Genomic DNA, 24,824 nt, shown 5'->3' with positions numbered 1-24,824 from the left:
ACTATACTGAACTTGTTTTTCAGTTCTAGTAGTCTCCTGATGAATGTATTCAGCTTTATTTACATACAAACTCATGTCATCTACAAACAGGGGCAATTTGATTTCTTCCTTTCCTATTTGTCTGCCTTTTATTTCTTTCCCTGGCCTAGGTGCTTTGGCTAAAACTTCCAATGCTATACTGAATAAGAGAAGTGAAGGTTGACAGCCTTTTCTGGCTCCAGATCTTAGAGGACATGGTTTCAGCTTTGCTCCTTCCAGTATCATGTTGGCTATGGGTTTGTCCCATCTGGCTTTTACTGTGTTGAGGTGCATTCCTTCTATACTTAATTTATTTAAGATTTTCAGTCACGAGTGGATGCTGAATAGTGCCAAATGCTCTCTGCATCTACTGAGGTGATCATATGAATTTTGCCATTTTTTCTGTTGATGTGATATATTAGTTATTGACTTGCAAGGCTGAATATATCTGAATCCCTGATAGAACTCAGACTTCATCATACTAAAGGACTTTTGTTGGTGTGTGTATTGAATGCCAATTGCTAGTATACAGCTGAGAATTTTTGCATCTGTGTTCATCAGGGATATTGACCTAGAGTTTTTTTCTGTTGTGTCCTTAACTGGTTTTGAAATCAAGGTAATGCTAGCCTCATAGAATGCATTTGGAAGGGTTCCCTTCCTTTCGATTACTTGGGAGTACTTTGAGATTAATTGGTGTTAGTTCTTCCTTAAGAGTTTGCTAGAATTCAGCAGTGAAGCCATCTGGTCCTGGGCTTTTCTTTGTCCAGAGACTTCTTGTTACACTTCCATCTCACTACTTTTTATTGATCCATTCAGGTTTTCTTTGTTGTTCAATCCTGGTCAGTTACAGGTGTAGAAATTTGTCCTCCTCTTCAAAGTTTGTCAATTTGTTGGTGTGTAGTCATTCTTAATAGTCTGTAATGGCTCTTTATACTTCTGTGGTGTCATCTATAATGTCTCCTTTTCCATCTCTGCTATTATTTAAGTCTGCTTTCTGGTTTTACTCTAGCTAAAGATGTATGTTTTACCTTTTCAAAAAACCAAATTTTTTACTTCATTAATCTTTTCTATTTTAGTTTCCTATTTTATTTATTTCTGCTCTGATGTTTCTTTCTTTCCTCCTAACTTTGGGCTTGGTCGTATCTTGCTTTTCAAGGTCCTTAAGATGTAGTTAGGTTGTAGTATTTGTGTGTGTGTGTGTGTGTGTGTGTGTGTGTAGGTGCTTACTGTTATAAACTTTTCATTAGGATTGCTAGAATTGCTTCCGCTATGTCAGAAGTTTCGAGTTGTTGTGTTTCTATTTTCATAAGTTTCAAGGAATTTTTAAATTTTCCTTATTTTTCAAGGATCCGTTTTTTCATTCAGAAGCAAGTTGTTCCATTTCCATGTATTTGGATAATTTCTAGAGTTGTTTTCTCTTTGGCTGATAATTTCTAATTTTACTCCATTGTGGTCAGAGAGGATAATGTGATAGGATTTTGATTTTTTAAATTTGCTAGGATTTGTTTTGTGGCCTAATCAGTGGTCTACCCTAAAGACTATTCTATGTGCTGGTGGAAAGAGGGTGTATGCTGCTGCAGTTGGATGTAATGTTCTATTTTTGTAAGACTCATTTGGTCTATAGTATAGTTTAATTCTGATGCTTTTTTTTCCAGTGATCTGTACGCTGACAAAAGTGGGGTGTTGAAGTCCCCTCAAAGCCAGGGCAGGCTCAGAAGGATCCACAGTAGGGCTGGGCAGGAGTATGGGATGAACATGCATGACTCTGCACACCCACCAAAGCCAGAGCTTGCACTGCCCTGGTGGGGTCAAAGTTGAGGAAGTAGGGGAGATGGTCCTCATTCCGCAGAGGTGATAACTCCTTCTTAAGGTTTTGGGAATAGGACCCACTTTGCTGTGCAGAACCACCTGACCAGTGTAGTGCAAGACACCGCTTAGGCTAAAATGTTGGTCGCTGTTGCTGCAGGGTCTAGCTAGGTTTATGAGGCTGTGGTCCTCTTGCCTGAACAGTGGAGTGACTGTGGATCCCCAGGGATGAGGATATACAGGGGTTTCTATCTCCTACAGCAGTACAGATTCCAAGTGTGGCTCCTTTCTCAGGATGGTGTCATGGAGCAGGCATTTGGTACCAGTTGGATTCTCAAATTCCCAGCAAGACTGAAAAGCATAAACATTACAGACCTCTGAGCTGAAAGCTGGCATGTTGGGGCAGCTAGTCTTGCTTTCCCACCCATCTGATGTGAACTGATGCTGGGGAAATATGTTCCTGACAATCCTCCACACCCAGCATCTCCCAAAGCACCCTGCAAGCTGTGCTGCCTTGCTCAGGGGCACGGCCAAGGAGCACAAATCTGTTCTCCCTCCTGTGTGCAGGGACCCATGGGGGCTGAGGCTCTGTCCTGAGGACTGGCAAGAAGACAGGCATGGGAATGGGCCAGCTAACACCTGTGGTGGCTCCGGTGATTGGCCAGCTAACATTCATGGCACCTCCGGTGATGGAAAGCACAGGAACCATTCCCGCTGGATGGACTGGAAACCTGAAGAGTGGGAGGCACACGCTATTGTGTCGTTCAGTGTTTGGGCAGGGACAGCATTGTGGTGCAGCAGGTTAAACTGCTGCCTGCCACCTGGTATTTCATCTCAGCACCAATCAAGTCCAGGCTGCTCCACTTCTGATCCAGCTCCTTGCCCGTGCACCTGGGAAAGCAGTGGAAGATGGTCTGAATGCCTGGGCCCGTGACACTCACATGGGAGACCAGGATGGACTTCCAGGCTACTGGCTCTGGACTGACATAGCCCAGCCATTGCAGCCTTTTGGGCAGTGAACCAACAGACAAGATCTCTCTCTCTCACTCTTTCTCTCACTCTCTCTCACTCTCTCTCTCTCTCTCTTTCTCTCTCTCTTTCTCTCTCTTTCTCTCTCTCTCTCTTCCTTTCAAATAAGCAAACCTTCTTTAAAAAAAAATAAGGTTCTCACCTGCCAGACATACTATGTCTGGAGAGTTATGTTTGCACAATACAATAGGACATTTGCTGTTTTTCCCTCACATGAAGAATGTTCCTTTTTTTTAGTTGTAAAAATTTATTTTATTTGAAAGGAAAAGACTGAGAGATTGAGAGAGCAATGTTGTCCATCCACTGGTTCACTCCCTAAATGCCCACAGCAGCCAAGGCTGGGCCAGGCCAAAGCCAGAAGCTAAGAACTCAGTCCACATCTCCCACGTGTGTGGCAGGGACCCAACTGCTTGAGCCATCACCTGCTGCCTCCAAGGATGCACATTAGTAGGAATTCAGAATCAGAGTGGAGCTAGGATTCAAAACCAGGCCCTGCAGTACAGGCATCCCAAATGGCACTAACACCCACCTCAAAAGATGAGTGTCATCAACAGAAATGAGAAGACCCTAAATTCTGCCTCTTTTGTGTTTATGAGAAGACTGATATTGAAAACTGGCTTGATTTCTTGAACATATGAAAAAATTATTTTATTCAAAAGGCAGAGTTACAGAAAGAGAAGGAGCGACAGGTCTTCCATCCACTGATTCACTCCCCAAATGGCTGCAACAGATGAAGATGGGCTAATCCAAAGCCAGGAGCTAAGCACTTCTTCTGGGTCTCCAACATGGGTGCATGGGCCCGAGCATTTAGGCCATCCACCGCTGATTCCCCAGGCCATTAGCAGGAAGCTGCATCAGAAGTGGAGCAGCCAGGACTTGAACCAGCACCCTATATGATGCCAGTACTGCTGGCAGAGGCTTAACCTAACATGCAACAGTGCCGCCCCCTTGTGCACATTTTTAAATACTCCCATCACAGCTCATCTTCTACCTTTTGCCCCATGTCATGATGTATTCATCAGTCAAGAAACAGAAACAAATACAGTTATCATAATGGAGAGAATAGAATATGGGCAATGGGTCCAAAAGCTACTGCAGGACAGAGGTAAAGAGGGAAAAATATGTGAACAGAAATGGTAACTAAAGGGACTCTCTCAAACACTGAGGCCTGAGTGGGGAGAGAAGAGATGAGTGAAATGCACCACACTTCATATGTAGTTAAGGTTAGTGACCATGAGTGACCTTTTATTAAAGAAAGGTGGAAAGTAGAGTAGTGCTTTTTTTAAGAGCTCCAATCTGGGGCCTGCACAGTGACACAGCAAGTTAAAGCCCCAGCCTACAGCGTTAGCTTCCCATATGTTGACAGGAACAGTTGTGGAAAGAGAAGCCCAAAAGACATGGAGATGATGATAGATGCCTTCACATGCTGTGACCTTAGGACTGATTCTAGACATCTTGAAGCTGCCCATTTCAGTTCTAGGAGCACAAGGATAGCAAGGGCAGTGAGATTAGCTTATTCTGTTGAGAGTTCTCTGCAGAGCTCTCTTGATGTCCCTGTTCCTCAGGCTGTAGATGAAGGGGTTCAACATAGGGGTGACCAGGGTGTACATCAGTGAGGCCACAGCACTCTCTCTGGAAGAGGTGGAGAAGGATGCACTGAGATACACGCCTAAACTTGATCCGTAAAATAAGCAAACGACCAACATGTGCGAGCCACAGGTGGAGAAGGCTTTGTACTTCCCATCTGGGGATGGGACTCTCAGAATGGAGGACACGATTTTATAGTAAGAGAAGAGGACCCTTGAGATAGGGAAAAACCCAAATACGATACCAATAAGATACATGACTATGTCACGGTTGAAGGTGTCATCACATGTAAGATTGAGAAGCTGAGAAGGGTCACAAAAGAAATTAGAAATTTCAGCTGCCTTGAAGCAGGTAACTGGTAATAATATCAAGTTGTGCAGCAGAGAATCGAAAAGGCTGGCCACAAAAGACACTGAAACCAAGAAGGCACAGCGGCGGGGGTTCGTGATGACCTGGTAATGCAGTGGATGACAGATGGCGACAAACTGGTCATAGGCCATCACAGTCAGAAGCAAATCATCCATGCATCCACAGATGAGAAAGAGAGACATCTGTGTCAGGCAGCCCACATAGGAGATGACTGTGATGTGAGTGTGGATGTCCACAATCAGCTTGGGAACTGTGGTGGAGGTGAAACCCATGTCAGCCAAGGACAGGTTGCAGAGGAAGAAGTACATGGGGGTGTGCAGGTGGGTGTCAGAGATGATGAGCAGGATGATGACAGGTTCCCAAGCACCGTGACCAGGTACATGGACAGGAACAGCACTAACAGGAGGGACTGCAGGGCTGGATCCTCTGAGAAGCCCACGAGATGGAATTCTAGGACACACGTCAGATTTTGTGTTGCAACAGAGCCTGCGCTCCTTCTGGAAAGAGATAGGGATGGAAAAAGGAGACATGGACACACAGTGCTTGCTTATAGTTTTTTGGTCTATAGTTTTAATTCAGCTAGTCATGGGTATAACATAAGGGCAGCTCTAAGGTCCATAGAATAAATAAAATTAAAATAACTGTTGTTGGAGCAACTGAAAAATGTTAGGAAACCCAGAACGCTAGACCTACCAAGCCCATGAACACAGTCAAATGCAACCTAGACATGTAATAAAAAATAATAAATGCCCTTTTGCCTTCAAAGGTAATACTCTAAATAAGGGTAATTAAGAAGCAGTTAAATATACCTTATTTTAGCAATGGTAGAAATTCCATTGACTTAAGTGTGCTCTAAATGCTAGGACTGTATTATATCAACGCTAACTTAATGTTGATTGTTCATGATAGGAAAATACTGTTGTGTCTTAATTATCACTCAATGGTTTCATCATTGTCAGGTTTTCTAATTTTCCCTTCTGTATTTCCTTTTTGTTTAATAGGAAGACACACAGACAGGGAGGGAGGGAGGGAAGGTGGAAGAGAGAGAGAGAGAGATAGCATTGATTCACTCCCAAATGCCTACAGTGTCTTGGATGGACTACTGCAGAAGCTGGGAGTTGGAATTTTTTTAACTTTTATTTAATAATTATAAATTTCCAAAGCACAGATTTTGGAATACAGTGGCTTCCCCCCCATAACTTCCCTCCCACTCGAAACCCTGGGAGTTGGAACTTGATCTAGGTCTCTTACATTGGTAGCAGTCACCCAAGTACTTGAGTCATCACCATTGCCTCCCACAGTCTGGGAGGAAGTTGAGTAATCAATGACAGCCTGAAATCAAATTCAGACACTCCTAAGTAGGAGGGGGGATCTTAACCATGTTGTGTGCCCATTATTGTGTGTCTGTCTGCTGTGTGATCCATAACTTCTATCCTGGTCATTGGTGGGGGTCAGATTTCGATAAATGTGGTTTAATTAAGTGCACATAATCATACAAAAGCAATGACCACAAATGTAACTTTAGTGTTTGCTTCACCTGTCAGGGATCAGAAATAAAAATTTTTAAAAGAAATGTCTGAATTTTCAAAAGCTTGAACAGGTAATTTTTGTATTTGCCTCAAAATCTCAGTAAATTATCTTGTGTTTGAGAGGTGTATCTTATTTTAATATCTCCAAAATTTTCCTTTTTTCATAGCAATCTGGTAATGCTGCTTTACAGTTTTTATGATCATAAACCCTCTTATTTGCAGTTGAAGTGTTTGGTATCAGGGAGCGCACAAAGTCAACTTTGAGTTCCAATCTTCCTATGCCTAAGGAAAATATTGTAGTATAAACCTTTCCTTATTCATGGGTTGTAATTCTCTACCTTTATCTGCCCTAAGACAACTGTAGTTCATTATTTTAGCAGGAGAGGCTGTGATTGACCTGAGAAAAAATGCCAGAAATTAATTCCAGAAAAAATTCAAGAAAAATGCAAAAATGCAAAAAAAAAATCCAGAAAATAATGCAAGCATACTTTTGCAGATTCCTCATCCATGAAATGGATGTTTGCCCAGTAAGACTGTTGCAAGGAAATTTTCTAAATTCTCTTTATCTTTCTTTATTCATTTTTTTTCATATTTGAAACAGAGGTATCTTCCAACTACTGGTTCACTCCTCAAATGCCCACAAGAGCTCAGGCTGAGGCTGGAGCCCAGAATTCCATACAGATCTCCTATGTGATGTCAGAAACCTGAGTAACTGGGCCATCACCTGCTGTCTGTCATGCATATTAGTGGAAAGCTTGGTCAGAAGCAGAGCAACTGGGACTCGAACCAGGTACTCCTCTATGGAATGCAAATTTCCCAAGCCGAGGCTCAACCAACTGCACCACAATGCATGCTCCTTCATGTGAGCATTAGTTTGTGCATCTCCAAGTAGATTTCTTTAAAACTCACCTGAAAACTACGTGAAGGCATCTAGTATACACACCTACTGCCCCTGACACATGCTAGGGTTCACTAAAGTTGGGTTTTCAGCCCCTCTGGGATGTACATTCACTTCAAACATTTCATCTGCTTCACATCTTTACCTGGGAGGGGGGACATCATCTAATTTTTACATGCATTGTTATGACAAGCTTTTGAAATCTTTGTCCCTCTCTTCATATCACACAAGTCAGGATTTCTGGTTGAATAGCAGAATTTGATGCACATGTAGTTTTGTCCAACACCTGTATGCTATCCCAATAAAAACAATCAAATATATATTTGATATACCAAATATATACTAACTATATATTTGATATACCATCTATATATCAACTATATATTTGATGTATCATCTCTGGGTAATATCTAGTAGTAATCCTTTCCTAATAACAAGAAATTTCAAGCTGTGTGGGAATATTATTTCTACTTGATGTAATATTATTTCTGCTTGCCGTATGGAGGGAGTAAGGAAATCGGCATCATTCACCTACAATACATGCCAACATGTGTGTAAATCTCTCCACCTCCCCATGATGATATTGTCCACTGGACATAGGAAGAATAACACCCATATCTGTGACAGGGTATCATCTAGGGGAATGAGAGCTTCAGCATGTGGTCATCATGATTTTTCAAAATATAGACTCTGTAATTCAATAAATAGCAAAGTGTTGATAAATGATGCTGGCAAAGGGTACTCTAGAATGTGCCTCAGCTCGGGCACAAGGATTGCCTGACCCCTTCTCTCTGTGCATTTGTGCTAGATGTGAAACACAGCTCTTCCTTGATTTTTGAATACTCAGGAACAAAGATTTTGCTGTAGATTCCATTAAGTGTCATTACAGGATTCATGTGTCCTTCACAGAGATGCAAACATGTGCTATTCCATGGTCTCTAGTTCTGTGGGACTTTCCTGAAAGGGGTCTTCAAGAAAGCACCAGTGTGTTAAACCCACACTGCTGACAGCCAGTTATTGTGAGCCATGGAAGGGTCTACTGAACGTGTAACAGAGATCTTCATTGCTGATGCCTCCACTCTGCTAAGCCAGGCACAGGGTCAGGGAAATCAGAAATGAAAGGGAGTGCATCATTCTTCTCAAAAATACATGTTCACAGCCATAGTGAAGCTTTGAAGTCTTTTTAGACAAAAAAGTGTATATTTTACAAAAAAAAAAGCATTTGTAAAAAATTATAATGTATGGAAAATAATGTATTATGAAAAAAATCTATGTGTGGATTTCAAAAGCAGTAATTCATACTTTTCATTCCATTTTTTCTATGAACATTCTGAAGTCCTCTCATTGGAAGACAAGAGCTTTGTCAGCTCTCTGGATGAGGTGCCAACTCAAATGACAATGCTGACTCTCAGAGATGCCAACAACTTTCCGTGGAGCAGATAGGATTCAACACTACATTGTCAGCATCTGAAACTGATGTATTCAACTTCCTCATTATGTCTCCCTGCTCAGAAAGAATTAAGCATAACTCCAGTGTTCTAAACTACAGGAAACTCTGAGGACTGTTGGTAATCTTTTTCCAGTTCTGCAGTCAGAAATGGAAACCAACACCCCATTTTATGTCTCTCATTGAGAAGACAGGAGTGATTACAAGAGTGGTGAGGAAGTTGGCAGAAGAGAAATCCAGGGGTGGGGTCAGGAGAGCCATCTCCTCTGAGTTATTGTGGGCCTGGGCTCCTGTGGTCTTAGCCTTTGAGCTCAGCCACACTTCACCCATGACTTCCCACAATCGACAGAGAAGGCTATGGAAAGAGCACAGTGGACAGAAAGTGAAACTGCTGCTGGGGTCACCAGAGGGGTAGAGTGGCCATGTGCCCTGTGTCTGATTCAGGTGTGGTTTCAGGGGCCGGTGCTGTGGTGTATTGACTAAAGCTACAGCCTGCAGCCCTGGCATCCCATATGGGCAACAGTTCAAGTTCTGGCTACTTTACTTCCAATCCATTGCCATGGTAATGCACCTGGGAAAGCAACATAAGATGATCCAAGTCTTTGGGCCCTTGCACCCACAAGGGAAACCTGGATGGAGTTCCTGGCTTCAGCCTGGCACAGCCTCAACTGTTATGGCCATCTCAGGAGTGAATCAGTGGATGGAATAACTTTCTCACTCTCTGCCTCTCCCTCTCTGTAACTTTAAAATAAAATAATTCTTTTTTTTAAATATGAGGCCTCACATTCGGATTCGGCTGAAAAGCCCATGAGAGTATTTCAGGCATAGAAAGCCAAGACACTCTGCCAAAAAAAAGGACCTAAATGAAAGAGCTCTGTGAGTGAGATCCCAGTGGAAAGAACAGGTCTTCAAAGAAGGAGGTACCTTTCTCTGAAAGGAGGAGAAAACTTCCACTTTGACTATGACATTGTCACCTGGCTCCTGCCATCAGATCAGCGTGGTGCACCGGCCGCAGCGCACCAGCCGTGGCGGCTATTGGAGGGTGAACCAATGGCACAGGAAGACCTTTCTCTCTGTCTCTCTCTCTCTCACTGTCCACTCTGCCTGTGGAAAAAAAAAAAAAAAGAGTCGGAGAACTCAAAGGCTTCCATAGCCTTGGAAACTCATGACTAGAGCATAGGGAGATTACTGATGCCATAAACAGGAGTGTCAATTTGTAAAGTCAACAATAGGAGTCACTGTGCACTTACTCCTCATGTAGGATCTCTGTCCTTAATTGAGGTTTAATGCTATAACGAGTACTCAAACAGTATTTTTCACTTTGTGTTTCTATGTGGGTACAAACTGTTGAAATCTTTACTTAATGTATACTAAACTGATCTTCTGTATATATAGAAAATTGAAAATGAATCGTGATATGAATGGAAGGGGAGAGAGAGTGGGAAAGGGGAGGGTTGCGGGTGGGAGGGATGTCATCGGGGGGGGGAAGGCAATGTAATCCATAAGCTGTATTTTGGAAATCTATATTCATTAAATAAAAGTTAAAAAAAAAAGATGTGGCCTCAATTCATTGTACCTGATAGCCAGATAAAAGTCCCAAAAATTGCCGAGCTCCACCATGCAACAAAACTTGGGAGATTGTGCAGATGTAATGAAACAGCCTGCTTGCAACAGAGTTCATAGCCTGGCACTTAGGGAGCCCTCAGTAATCGCGCACAATGTTATACTCTCTGGCATCCTCATCATCACTTTTATGGTCATGTTTCTGTGTGTTCAGGAGACAGTTTAGAGATGCATTTGCTGCTGTGATGAAGAGGATTCCAAAGGAGTAAGACTTAATACAGGAGGAAAGCCAAACTCTGAATGAGATATCTGGGACTCCTATGAGAATCAAGAACATAGACTTCACATCCTCTGGCCTGAAGCTTTGCTTATTGGTTCCCTCCCTCAAGTCTACCCCAACTCTCACTTTTCTTCTGATGAGGAGAAAACAATGTTCCTAAGAGTCCAACCTCCTTCCCTGCTATCCCTCAGCACTTACTGGGCTGCGCTGAGTCTCATCTGAAGCATGACCAAGGGTGATGGCTCCACTGCTCCTCACCTGCCTGGAGTGCAATGGAGGGAAGCCTCAGGCTCTGCACTCAGGACTGGAGACAGACTTAGACTGGAGGCTCCTGGTGCAGATGCTCACAATGGGAGTGCAGCCACTATATTTCCACCAGGAAGGCCAAGGTATGAATGTGCCAGCTCATTCTTAGGACCTTGGGTGCACAATGCACAGAGCTCCCAATTAGCCAGCCAGTCCATGTTACCCTAGTGTCGCTCCCCCTCTTCGTGGAGGAACGACACAGGACCCTGCGCTGTTCTTTTGTCTGCTCGGCCCTCCCCGGGTTTGCTGCTGGTTCTTCCCGGGTTGGCTACCAACCCTTCCACCTTCGTGGAAAGGTGGTTCCCCCTGCCACATTCCCCACTTCCGCGGGGGAGCGGCACACCGCCGGCCGGCTCTCTCGGGGGCTGCACAGGTGTTCCCTCAGATGTTCCCCTTAGATGTTCCTGGTGCATGTTGTCTCTCTCCTCCTTTATAGTCCTCTTCCGCCAATCCCAACTCAGCTGCCCACACACTGAGTACGCTGCTCTCCTCCAATCAGGAGCAGGATCAGCTCCTGGAGGTTATCACTCAAGTTGGCAAGAGGCAGCTGCATAGAAGCTGTTTTCTCCTCTCCCAGCGCCATATTGTGGGAGAGCAGATGCATAGAATAAGTCTTAATTCCAGTAACAGTCTAGTCCGAGTTGCTCCCAGTTGCTCCCCACACCCTAGTCCCTAAGGACTTGCTGATATTCATGGAAGAGGAATAGGAGAAAATAAGTATACCTGGAACCTGTCCACAAGGAAGGTCACCTGTGCCCTTTGGTGCTGACATCCAAGTTGCAAAATCTTTACATAAAACTCAGACTTCTGTTTTTAATTCCACAGCTGAGTATGTGATTTTTTTATGTCTGCCAATCCATTTTATTCATCATGAAACCTCAGGAGAATTGTATGTTGTATACCAATAATCAGATACTCTTTTCACTTTCTTGGTTAGCATTAGTCTCTAAATAGAACTTCCTATTTCATTTCCTAAGCCTTTGCTTGGGTTTGTATTCTATGTCTTGGGAACTCACGTGTTTTTTACTAATTTGAATGAGTCTTCATCTCCAGGTTGAGATTCTTACTGAATTATACTCATAGATTACAAAACTATTGATAGTTACATATTTCTTTGTCCTTATACTTCAATACTTCAGAAGCAGTAGGTGAAAAAGCATACTTTAAAAAATTGCAGAAAAATCAAATTAACTGATAAGTTGATAATTGTGGGGACCCATGAGCTAGCCATGGGCCCACATGCTAAGGCTTAGCTTATTGATCATTGGCATTAGTTACTGCTGTGTGGATGTTTATGGTTTCTGTTGAGCTGTGATATCAGGACCGTTTCATAACCCCAGGCTAGAGTCAAAAACAACTATGGCCATACCTCTTTTCCCACTGACCAAGGCTGAGAAAACACCAGGTGGAAGCTTGTTGTTAACACCCGAGTCGCCTGCTACATGACCAGGAGCTTGATTGGATGAAGGCACGTGATCACCTTTATGGTTGGACAAGGAGCGCATGGACTGTGAGTGATCAGGCACCCGATTGGAGCGCCACTGCATGGACTGTTGCATGGACTAAGCTTGCTTACATGCTTCATCAATGTTATACTATATAAGTTGTTTGTGATATGGTACAGGAGCTTCCCCTTTCTTTCGGAGCTCCCCTTGCTCAAGGGTTTCTCTTTCTATCCTGTTTTAATAAAAGTCTACTGAAGACTGATCAGCTGGGAGAAGTGTCGTTCCTTTGTGGGCAAGGGAGTGACAATAATGTGTATTTTCATGAACTTATGAAAGATCCTACATATGTACAAAAGCATCTCTAGTTTGTGTATTGTCATATAGTAGATAGTCATAGTGTGAAGGCAAAGCAGATTTCTGACTTAGATTTCTCAAATTTCCCCCCATGAAACAAGACTATAAACTTCAGGTAGACACTTTTCATTTTGGGGCTGGTCAGTCTAGTTATTCCAACCATCCTACTGGTCTGGTATAGGAGGAAAAAATGCTTCCAACAGTGCCTCATGGGTCATCTGTATCCCATAGTACACACTGGGCTGAGCTCTCTTGCTGTGGGACATGACTGGGGAGTGAGGTCCCATTGCCCCATAATTCCCAGTAAGCAATAAGAGCTGAGGCTCTCTCCTTCAGACTATTAGGCAGACAGACAGCCCTGGGCCTACTAATGTGGATGACTCTGGGAGTAATTGACACAAGCACAATTTTTACTGCATTAGTATCAGGAGATTTTAAAAATTATCACTTTTATATAAATGTAGAGGGACAAAGGCAGACAAAGAGTTCTTCTATTCACCAGGTCACTCCCCAAAAACCCATAGAACTTGGCCAGGCAAAAGCCAGGAGCTAAGAACTCAACCCGAGTCTCCCACACAGGAGGCAGGAATGCAATTGCTTGGGCCAAGATCTGCTGCCTCTCTATGAGCACTTTAATGGGAAGATGGAACTGATGGAGGAACCAAGAGTCAAACTCAGGTTCTTCATTATGGGATGTGGGCATTCCAAGGGGAATCCCAACCACTCTGCCAAATGCCTGCCTTTGGGACCAGCATTCTGTGAGGCTGAAGACACAGGCTGATCTGTCCTCCTGTGTGGTCTTGAGCACTCTGAGATGTATAGTGCTTTTGGTGGTGGTCTACGAGCACCACAGACTATGGCTAATCTCCCTCTCCACCATATCAGACAACCTAGCAAACCATCATGCTCTCAGCCAAATTGTCCTGCAGGAGAGCATTCAGAAAGGCAGGTTTTGTCTGCCTCGTGTATTTATTTCTATTCCACCATACTTCATGGTGGATCCATAGTCATCTAGTCCAAAGAAGTGACCCGGCTTTCTCCTCTTCCAGCAGAATCTCTCCAGTGCCATCACAGCCAGGGGCAGCCATTCTGGGTCCAAATGCACCAGATGTTCCCAGTGGCTTCTGATTTTTGCTTATCACTTAAGTGCTCATCTCACTCCCAATTGTATTTAGACTTTTGCAAAATTTTATTTAAGCTCTTCAACTTTCATATATTTGCTATGTACAGATTCAAAAACATAGTGATACTTCCCACCCTAGCTTCCTTCCTGCCCACACTCCCACCCTTTTTCTCTTCCCTCTCCTATTCCCATTCTTACTTTTTATGAAGATCTATTTTCAGTTAACAGTATACTCATAAGATTCACTCTATACTCTGTAAAGAGTCCAACAAATAGTCTAAGAAAAAAAACCACTGTTAATCAACAGTTGAGACAAGGGCTGCTCAAAATCACTGCCTCTCAAAGTGTCAGTTCCACACCTATAGATTACCTTTTAGGGGATCTCTTAGTTAACATAGATCAGATAGAACGTGGTATTTGTCTTTTTGGGACACCCTCATTTCACTAAGTATAATGGTTTCTAGTTCTATCTGTTTTGTTGTAAATAACAGGATTTTGGTATTTTTTATCCACTGTTATATTTTAATAATTTCCTTATAGTCTTGTGATGATGGACAACTGGGTTGATTCCATCTCTTAGCTGTTGTGAATTGAGCTGCAATGAACATGAGGGTACAGATAATTCTTTCATATGCTGATTTCTTTTGGTTTGTTTAAATTCCCAAGAGTGGAATGGCTAGATCATACGGTAGGTCTATATTCAGATTTCTGAGGTATCTTTATACTGTTTTCCACAGTAGCTATACCAGTATATATTTCCACCAACAGTAGACAAGGATGCCTTTTGTCCACATCCTCACCAGCATTTGTTTTTTGTTGATTTCTGTATGAAAGCTATTCTAACTGGGGTGAGATGGAACCTCATTGTGGTTTTTATTTGCATTTCCCTGATGGCTAGTGATCCTGAGCATTTTTTCAAGTGTCTGTTGGCCATTTGAATTTCCTCTTTAAAAAATTCCAGTCTAGGGCCCAGTGCCGTGGCACAGTAGGTTAACTCTCTGCTTGCAGCACCAGCATCCCAAATGGGTTCTCGTTATAGTCTCAGCTGCTCCTCTTCCAATCAAGTGCTCTGCTGTGGCCCAGGAAAGCAGTAGAAGATGGCCCAAGTCCTTGGGCCCCTGCACCCACATGGGAGACCTGGAAGAAGCTCCTGGCTCTGGCTTTGGATTGGTACAGCTCTGGCCATTTTGGCCATTTGGCGAGTGAACCAAAGGATGGGAGACCTTTCTCTGTGTCTCTCCCTCTCACTGTCCGTAACTACCTGTCAAATAAATAAATAAATCTTGAAAAAAAAAAGAAAAATGCCAGTCTAAGTCCTCTGCCCATTTCTTAGCTGGATTGTTTATTATGTTGTTATTAGGTTTCTTGAGTTCTTTAAAATTCTGGATATTAATCTTTTATCTGTTGCATAGTTTGCAAAGAATGTCTCCCATTCTGTCAGTTGCCCCTTCATGTCACTGAGTGTTTCTTTTGCAGGGGAGAATTAGTCTATTTTTGCTGTGATTCCCTGTGCTTCTTGTGTCTTTTCCAAGAAGTCTTTGCCTATGCCAATGTCATGCAGAGTTTCTCCAGTGGTCTCTAGTAATTTGATGGTATCAGGTCATAGATTTAGGTGTTTGATCTATTTTGAGTGGATTTTTGTGTAAGTGTCTAGTTTTTGTGTAAGGGCTCTAGTTTCATAATTCTGCATGTGAAAACCCAATTTCCCCAGGACCATTGTTCAAGAGACTGTCCTTGCTCCAGCGATTTTTTTAGTTCCTTCATCAAAGATGTTGGTTGTAGATGCATGGATGATGTCTTGAGTTTCTATTCTGTTCCATTGGTATACACATCTATTTTTTTCCAGTTCCAGGTAGTTTTGATAATAACTTCCCTCTGGCATGTCTTGAAATCTAGCATTGTGATGCTTTAGCTATTCAGGGTCTCTTTTGTTTCAAATATGAATGTTAGCATCATTTTTTCTAGTTCTGAAAAGAATGTCCTTGGTATTTTGATTGGTATTGCATTGAATCTGTAAATTGCTTTTGGTAGTATGGACATTTTGATGATATTGATTCTTCCAATCCATAAAAATGGAGGTTTTCCCATTTTTTTTATCTCCTCTTTCATTTCCTTCTTGAAGGTTTTATAATTTCTATCATAAAAGTCTTTGACCTCCTTGTTTAAATTTATTCCAAGGGATTTAACTTTTCTCCTATCTATTGTAAATGGAATGATCTTAGAAGTTCTGTCTCAGCCATGACATTGTCTTCATATAGAAAGGCTATTCATTTTTGTGTGTTAATTTAGTATCCTGCCACTTTACAAACTCTTGTATGAGTTCCAATAGTCTCTTAGTGAGTCTTTGGTACCCCTGTTTATAGAATCATGTCATCTGCACGTAGGGATAGTTTGACTTCCTCCTTCCCAATTGGCATCCCTGTGATTTCTTTGTCTTGGCTAATGGCTCTGGTTGAAACTTTATTGAATAGCAGTGGTGAGAATGGGCATCCTTATCTGTTTCCAGATCTTAGTTGGAATGCTTCCAACTTTTCCCCATCCAATAAGATGCTGGCTGCGGATTTGTCATATATTGCCTCGATTCTGTTCAGGAGTGCATACATATAATTTGCTTAAGGTTTCCATCATGAAACGGTGTTGTATTTTATCAAATGCTATCTCTGCATCTATTGAGATCACCGTATGCCCTTTGTTTTTCAGGTTGTTAATGTGATATATATCACACTTATTCATTTGTGAATATTGAACCACTCCTGCATACCAGGGATAAATCCCAATTGATCTGGGTGAATGATCTTTCTGATCATTGTGTGTTAATTACAGAGTTCAATCAATAGTACTAGAACAAAAAAAAACTAAAATGGATAAAGTATTACATTGTATATCAACCATCAGGACAAGAGCTGATCAAGTCACTGTTTCTCATAGTGTCCATTTCATTTCAACAAGTTTCCCCTTTGGTGCTCAGTTAGTTGTCCCCAATCAGGAAGAACATATGATATTTGTCCCTTTGGGACTGGCTTAATTCACTCAGCATGATGTTTTCCAAATTCCTCCATCTTGTTGCAAATGACCAGGTTTCATTGTTTTTGACTGCTGTATAGTATTCTATAGAGTACATGTCCTATAATTTCTTTATCCAGTCTACTGTTGATGGGCATTTGGGTTGGTTCCAGGTCTTAGCTATTGTGAATTGAGCTGCAATAAACATTAAGGTGCAGACAGCTTGTTTGCCAATTTAAATTCCTTTGGGTAAATTCCAAGGAGTGGGATGGCTGGGTTGAATGGTAGGGTTATATTCAGGTTTCTGAGGAATCTCCAGACTGACTTCCATAGTGGCTTGACCAGTTTGCATTCCCACCAACAGTGGGTTAGTGTCCCTTTTTCCCCACATCCTCTCCAGCATCTGCTGTTGGTAGATTTCTGTATGTGAGCCATTCTAACTGGGGTGAGGTGAAACCTCATTGTGGTTTTGATTTGCATTTCCCTGATTGCTAGTGATCTTGAACATTTTTTCATGTGCCTGTTGTCCATTTGGATTTCCTCTTTTGAAAAATGTCTATTGAGGTCCTTGGCCCATCTCTTAAGTGGGTTGTTTGTTTTGTTGTTCTGGAGTTTCTTGATCTCTTTGTAGATTCTGGTTATCAACCCTTTATCTTTTGCATAGTTTGCAAATATTTTTTCCCATTCTGTCAGTTGCCTCTTCATTCTCCTGACTGTTTCTTTTGCAGTACAGAAACTTCTCAATTTGATGCAATCCCAAATGTTAATTTTGGTTTTGACTGCCTCAGCCCCCTGGGTCTTTTCTAGGAAGTCTTTGTCGGTACCTATATTTTGCAGGGTTTTTCCAATGCTCTCTAATAATTTGTTGCTGTCAGGTCGAGGCTTGAAACCCTGTGGGGAAAAGTTTACCAGGCTAACTAGAAGAGAGAGGAAAAAAAAATGACCGATACGGGCACGAGTTTCTCTCTCTCTGCTCACCTCTTAAAAGGCGAGCAAGACAAAGAGCAGGCGCCATTTTGGACTTACACCATAAGCAGGGCAACCTCAAGTCTGCACCAGCCCTCAGCCTAGCAGAAAAACCTGACTCGGGGTGGGGTGTGTGTGTGTGTGAAATAACAGGAGATTAGGACCTAGTGAATGTGTGGTGCTAATGAACTGAGACTGAAAGAATAGACGGTGGGGGAGAGAACTCACAGAATTCATGTCAGTACTCTCCAGAGACACTACAATTCAGTAACCTTGGCAACCCAGTGGGAGACTGCAGGAGAATTTGAGCCCACACTGAGGGCAGAACAGATTCCCTGTGTGGTCCTTGGGAAAGAGCTTCTGATCTCTGGCACTTGTGGGTATATCATTCGCCTGCTAACTACCTTCAATTCCGTTCAGCTGTGCAGAATTACGTCCCTTTTGAATCAAAAAGGAAAGAAAAAAGAAAGAAAGAAAGAAAGAAAGAAAGAAAGAAAGAAAGAAAGAAAGAAAGAAAGAAAGAAAGAAAGAAAGAAAGAAAAAGAGAGAGAGAGATATTTCCCACGCCTAATCTGGGAGTGTCACCTTTGGTAAACCCTTAACACTGAGGAACGAAACAGAGCTCTCAGGCCACACCCATCTCAAGCCTCTAAGGCTCCATGAAAAGCAGACACTCCACTTAATACAGTCATAGTATAACAAGAAAAAACACCGTGGCGACGGAAGAAGAATCCAAAGATATCTCCACAATGCCAAGCAACAAATGCAAAAACCAAGGAAACAAGAACAAGGAAGACATTATGACACACGCAAATGAACAAGACACCCCAAACCAAGATTATGAAGATGATGAGATGGAAGAAATGCAAGATACGGATTACAAAAAATTTATGATAAGAACAATTAGAAGTTTTCAAAAACAAATGCTTGAAGTATGGAATTCCGTACTGGACAGGATAGAAAATCTCCTTCGAGAAAATGAAAACTTAATGATGAATCAAAATGAAACACAGAAACTAGTAGAACAGGAAAGTTTGATAGTGAAGAGAAATCAAAATGAAATGAAGAACTCAATAGATCAAATGACAAACACATTAGAGAGTCTTAAAAACAGAGTCAGTGAAACAGAAGAGAGAATATCAGACTTAGAAGACAGAGCACAGCAATGTATATAGTCAAACCAAAGAAAAGAAGAGGAAATTAGAAATCTAAAAAATATGGTTGAGAATCTACAGGACACTATTAAAAAACCCAATATTTGAGTTCTAGGAGTTCCTGAAGGCATGGAGAGAGAGAAAGGATTAGAAGGCCTTTTTAGTGAGACACTTGCAGAGAAATTCCCAGGTTTAGAGAAGGACAGAGACATCCTAGTACAGGAAGCTCATAGAACCCCTAATAAACATGACCAAAAGAGATCCTCACCATGACACGTTGTAATCAAACTCACCACCGTGAAACATAAAGAAAAGATCCTAAAATGTGCAAGAGAGAAACGTCAGATTGCTCTCAGAGGATCTCCAATTAGACTCACAGCAGACTTCTCATCAGAAACACTATAGGCTAGGAGGGAATGGCGAGATATAGCACAGGTGCTAAGAAAAACTGGCAGCCCAGAATATTATATCCTGCAAAGCTCTCATTTATGAATGAAGGTAAATAAAGACTTTTCACTGCAAACAGAAATTGAAAGACTTTGTGGCCACTCATCCGGCCCTGCAAAAGATACTTAAAGATGTGTTACACACAGAAACACAGAAATACGGTCATCAATATGAAGGAAGGTAAAGGAAGGAAACCTCACAGCAAAAGATCACAGGGAATTCAAAGCATATATTAGAAAACATCTTTGGCAAATGGCAGGGCAAAGTTACCACTTATCAATAGTCACATTGAACGTGAATGGCCTGAACTGTCCAGTTAAAAGACACTGCTTGGCTGATTGGGTTAAGAAACAAAACCCATCTATTTGCTGCTTACAAGAAACACATCATTCCAAGAAAATGCATACAGACTGAAAGTGAAAGGCTGGAGAAAGATATACCATGCCAACAGAAATGAAAAAAGAGCGGGCGTAGCCATCTTAATATCAGACAAAATAAACTTTAACACAAAAACTGTTAAGAGAGACAAAGAGGGGCACTATATAATGATTAAGGGATCAATTCAACAGGAAGATATAATGATTATCAATATATATGCACCTAATTACAGGGCACCAGTTTATTTAAAGATTTGTTAAGGGACTTACAGGGAGACTTAGACCCCAATACAATAGTACTGGGGACTTTAATACTCCACTCCCAGAAATAGACAGATCAACAGGACAGAAGATCAACAAGGAGACAGTAGATTTAAATGACACTATAGCCCAAATGGATCTAACAGATATCTACAGAATTTTTCATCCTACACATTCTTTTCAGCAGTACATGGAACCTTCTCTAGGATTGACCACATACTAGGCCATAAAGCAAGTCTCAGCAAATTCAAAAGAATTAGAATCATACCATGCAGCTTCTCAGACCACAGTGGAATGAAGCTGGAAATTAGCAACTCATGAATCCCTAGAGCATATGCAAACACATGGAGATTGAATAACATTCTCCAGAATGAACAATGGGTCATAGAAGAAATCAAAAGAGAAATCAAAAACTTTCTGGAAGTAAATGAGGATAACAGCACAACATTCCAAAACTTATGGGATACAGCAAAAGCAGTGTTAAGAGGAAAGTTTATATCAATAGGTGCCTACATCAAGAAATTGGAAATGCACCAAATAAATGACCTTTCAATTTTTCTCAAGGATCTAGAAAATCTGCAGCAAACCATACCCAAATATAGTAGAAGAAGAGAAATAATTAAAATCAGAGAAGAAATCAACAGGATTGAATCCAAAAAAAATTACAAAAAATCAGCCAAACAAGGAGCTGTTTTTTTGAAAAAAATAAACAAAAATGACACCCCATTGGCCCAACTAACTAAAAAAAGAAAAGACCCAAATCAATAAAATCAGAGATGAAAAAGGAAACGTAATAACAGACACCACAGAAATAAAAAGAATCCTCAGAAATTACTACAAGGGCTTGTATGCCAGCAAACAGGAAAATCTATCAGAAATGGATAGATTTCTGGACACATGCAACCTACCTAAATTGAACAAGGAAGACATAGAAAATCTAAACAGACCCGTAACTGAGACAGAAATTGAAACAGTAATAAAGGTGCTCCCAACAAAGAAAAGCCCAGGACCAGATGGATTCACTGCTGAATTCTACCAGACATTTAAAGAAGAACTAACTCCAATTCTTCTCAAACTATTCAGAACAATCAAAAAAGAGGGAGTCCTCCCAAATTCTTTCTATGAAGCCAGCATCACCTTAATTCCTAAGCCGGAAAAAGATGCAGCATTGAAAGAGAATTACAGACCAATATCCCTGATGAACATAGATGCAAAAATCCTCAATAAAATTCTAGCCACTAGAATACAACAACATATCAGAAAAATCATCCACCCAGACCAATAATTCTTTATTGTATCTTTTTCTGGTTTAAGAATTAAAGTGATGTTGGCCTCATAGAAGAATTTGGGAAGATTCCTTCCCTTTCAACTGCTTTCAATAATTTGAATAGATTTGCAATTAGTTTTTCATTAAATATCTGATAGAATTCAGCAGCAAAGCCATCTGGTCCTGGGCTTTTATTCATTGGGAGGATCTTATGGGATGCCACAGGCATACCAGTATATGTATTGTGGGAGTTCCATAGAAAGGAGAGAGAGAATGCAAGTGTGCCAGTTTGAAGAGATAATGACCAAAATTGGAAACTTCCCAAATTTGAAGAAAGAAGTGGACATACACATTTAAGAAGTTCCATGAATTCCAATTATAACACATTCAACATGAATTATAATTAAACTGTAAAAATCACAAAGAAAAAATCATGGAAACAGCAAGGGTATCAGGATTCATCACTTAAAATCAAACTGTTAATGAACTGGTGGCAAAGTTTTCAGCTTATCCTGGGTGCTTGGAAATTTTCATACTCAGGCCACACATCAGTTCAAGAAATCAGAACCTCTGGTAGTAAAATCCAGGCATCAGAATTTTTAAAGCTCTTTTAGGGTTTCATAAAAAGGAGCAGTGATATGCATCCTCATGGATAACCAGATCAAATAATTTAGAAGGATGTATATGGAAATGTGCATGGAAAGTACATACAAATTATGGAAAAGATACAAATTTTTTTTGACAGGCAGAGTGGACAGTGAGAGAGAAAGGTCTTCCTTTTTCCATTGGTGCTGCGGCTGGCACACTGTAGCTGGCACACTGCGCTGATCTGAAGCCAGGAGCCATGTGCTTCTCCTGGTCTCCCATGTGGGTGCAGGGCCCAAGCACCTGCGCCATCCTCCACTGCACTCCCAGGCCACAGCAGAGAGCTGGACTGGAAGAGGAGCAACTGGGACAGAATCTGGCACCCCGACCGGGACTAGAACCTGGTGTGCTGGAGCCATAGGTGGAGGATTAGCCTATTGAGCTGCAGTGCCAGCCCAGATATCAATTTTAAATAACAAAAAGGAAAGCATATTTTATTTTTTGCAGGATAGCTGGATCATCCATAATGAAATACAGAAGGGTCCATAGATACAATATGAGTCAGGTATGCAAGTATAAATATATAATGCTTCCATGAAGAAAGATCAAAACAGGAAATCTCAGTTATAAAAGATGAATGAAAGCCATGAGAGCCTCAAGTGTGATGTGATGAGCCAGGGGAGATTGTAGGGTCTGGATGCTGAGTTTTGCTGCCTTTCCAATCTGTACTCTAAATAGCTTGCTGACTGAGAAGTCTCCACATGGCCCTCTTGATGTCCCTGTTCCTCAGGCTGTAGATAAAGGCATTGAGCAGGGGGATGACCACAGTGTACATCACTGAGGCCACTGCACACTTCCTGGAAGAAAGTGAGGCTACTGCACTGAGATACACCCCGAGGGATGTTCCATAAAATAAACATACAACAGTCACGTGAGAGCCACAGGTGGAGAAGGCTTTGTACTTCCTACCAGCTGATGGGACTCTCAGAATGGAGGAAATGATTTTGTAGTAAGAGTGGAGAATCCCTGAGATAGGGAGAAAACCATATATGATGCCAACAAAATCTATGGCTGTGTCATGAGTGAAAGTGTCAGAGCAGGTAAGGGTGAGAAGCTGAAAGGTTCACAGAAGAAATTAGAAATGTCAACATCTTTGAAGCAGGTATCTCTTAATACCATCAAATTCTGCAGCAGGAATTTCAAAAGACTGGCCACAAAAGACCTGGAAAGTAAGAAGCCACAGTGGCAGGGGTTCACGATGACCTGGTAATGCAATGGATGACAAATGGCAACAAACCGTTCATAGGCCATCACGGTCAGAAGCAAATCAACCATGCACCCAAAGATAATAAAGAGAGAAATCTGTGTCAGGCAGCCCACATAGGAGATGGCTGTGCTGTGAGTGTGGATGTCCACAATCATCTTGGGAATTGTGGTGGAGGTGAAACCCACATCAGCCAAGGACAGGTTGCAGAGGAAGAAGTACATGAGGGTGTGGAGGTGGGAGTCTGAGCTGATGGTCAGGTCAGTGAGCAGGTTCCCGAGCACTGTGATCAGGTACATGCACAGGAACAGCACAAAGAGGAAGGGCTGCAGTTCTGGATCCTCTGAGAAACCCATGAGATGAAATTCTGAGACTTGTGTGAGATTTTGTGTTTCAAAACAACCTGGAGTCATTTTGGAAAGGAAAATGCGATTGGTAAAAGGAAACAGATAAACAGGCACCCAGCACTCTCTCTGTCTTCAAGTCATGTGTGCATGGATATAGCATGAGGGTAACTCTAGCGTTCACAGAATAAGTTGTATTCAAATAAAAGAGTTTTCTTGTTGTAACACAGTTGTGAAATTCATGCTTTTTTTTTCAGGATACAAATTTTCCTGTATTTTCTGGGGGAAACATTCATATTCACACTTGGTGACCAAATTCTGTCATCTTTTCAATGGTGACAAATTCAGTCTTCTGAGAGATCTTTTATGATTGGTTTCTGTGCTTCCGCTCTCTGTGCAAAAGCTTTAAAGAGTCTCACAAATGTTAGAAAGTCAAGAGTATTGGACCTAACAAGTCTATGGCCGCAGTCAAATGCAATCTAGTATTTAAGAAAAACAGTTGAATTAAAGGAAATTTAAAAACAGTTAAATATGCCTTTTTTAAATCTACAACAATGGTACAAATTCCATTCATTCATAAGTTTTATAAGTCTTCTATAAAGCTATGAATGTATTGTCTGGACCCCAAGCTAAGGCTGATTCTTTACAACCAGGACATGCTGTTGTGCTGTGTGCCTGTTGTCTTCCAGGGATCTACCCATTCCTGGCTCTTCTGACTCCCTCCTTTGTGGATGTATGTGCTCACTCTATTATTGTTAGCTCCTTTTCTTGAGAGACAGAGATGAGAAAGAGAGACAGCACTCTCATCCACTGCTTCACTCCGCAGATGCCAGTGAAGGCTGTGGCTGGAACAAGGTAGGAATTGTGAGTTCTTATTCCTATCTCAATCCAGATCTCCCCTGAGTAGAGACTCAACCATTTGACCACTGCCTGCCAGGATCTGTATTCACAGGAAGAAAGAGTCAGGAAACAGGGCTAGTCATCAACCCTAGGTACTGTGTGGGAGGTGGCACATTAACCACTATGCTATTTACACTCACTCCTTTTTGCCTCTTAGTGCCATTTAATATATAACTCCAGTGCTTGGCATTGTTTGGCTTCAAATTTTTGTAAAAGTCACTGCCAAATACACATAGTCCTATGAAATCAATGACCACAATTGGAACATTAGTGCATTCTGCACCTGTCAATGTTTAGAAACAGTGAAATGTTAAGAACCACTTGAATTTTTAAAATTATCTACAGGTTTCTTTGTATGCTCCCCTTAGTATCTTTATAAATACCTGGTAGATGAGAGCTATTTACTTGAAACATTTTAAAATTTTTTATTATGTATTATTTAGTGGCCTAGCAATACTGCTTGGTCATTTTTCTTATGATTAACCTTCTTATTTACATTTGA

General features: G+C 41.5%; 1 protein-coding gene across 1 annotated transcript in view; it reads right to left on the bottom strand.

Annotated features, from left to right (window-relative positions):
• Nucleotides 1-4,361: 4,361 nt before the first annotated feature.
• LOC100348951 (olfactory receptor 7E178-like) overlaps nucleotides 4,362-24,824 on the bottom strand; it is a 29,354-nt gene continuing 8,891 nt past the window's right edge. Inside the window, 3 exon segments of the mRNA XM_089315576.1 lie at nucleotides 4,362-5,161; nucleotides 5,164-5,306; nucleotides 23,112-23,481. Coding sequence (XP_089171702.1) covers nucleotides 4,362-5,161; nucleotides 5,164-5,306; nucleotides 23,112-23,481 — 1,313 coding nt within the window.

Source organism: Oryctolagus cuniculus, chromosome 16, assembly GCF_051225735.1.
Source record: "Oryctolagus cuniculus isolate XC-2025 breed Fujian yellow rabbit chromosome 16, ASM5122573v1, whole genome shotgun sequence".
NCBI lineage: Eukaryota > Metazoa > Chordata > Mammalia > Lagomorpha > Leporidae > Oryctolagus > Oryctolagus cuniculus.
This window is presented reverse-complemented; position numbering and strand designations above follow the sequence as displayed.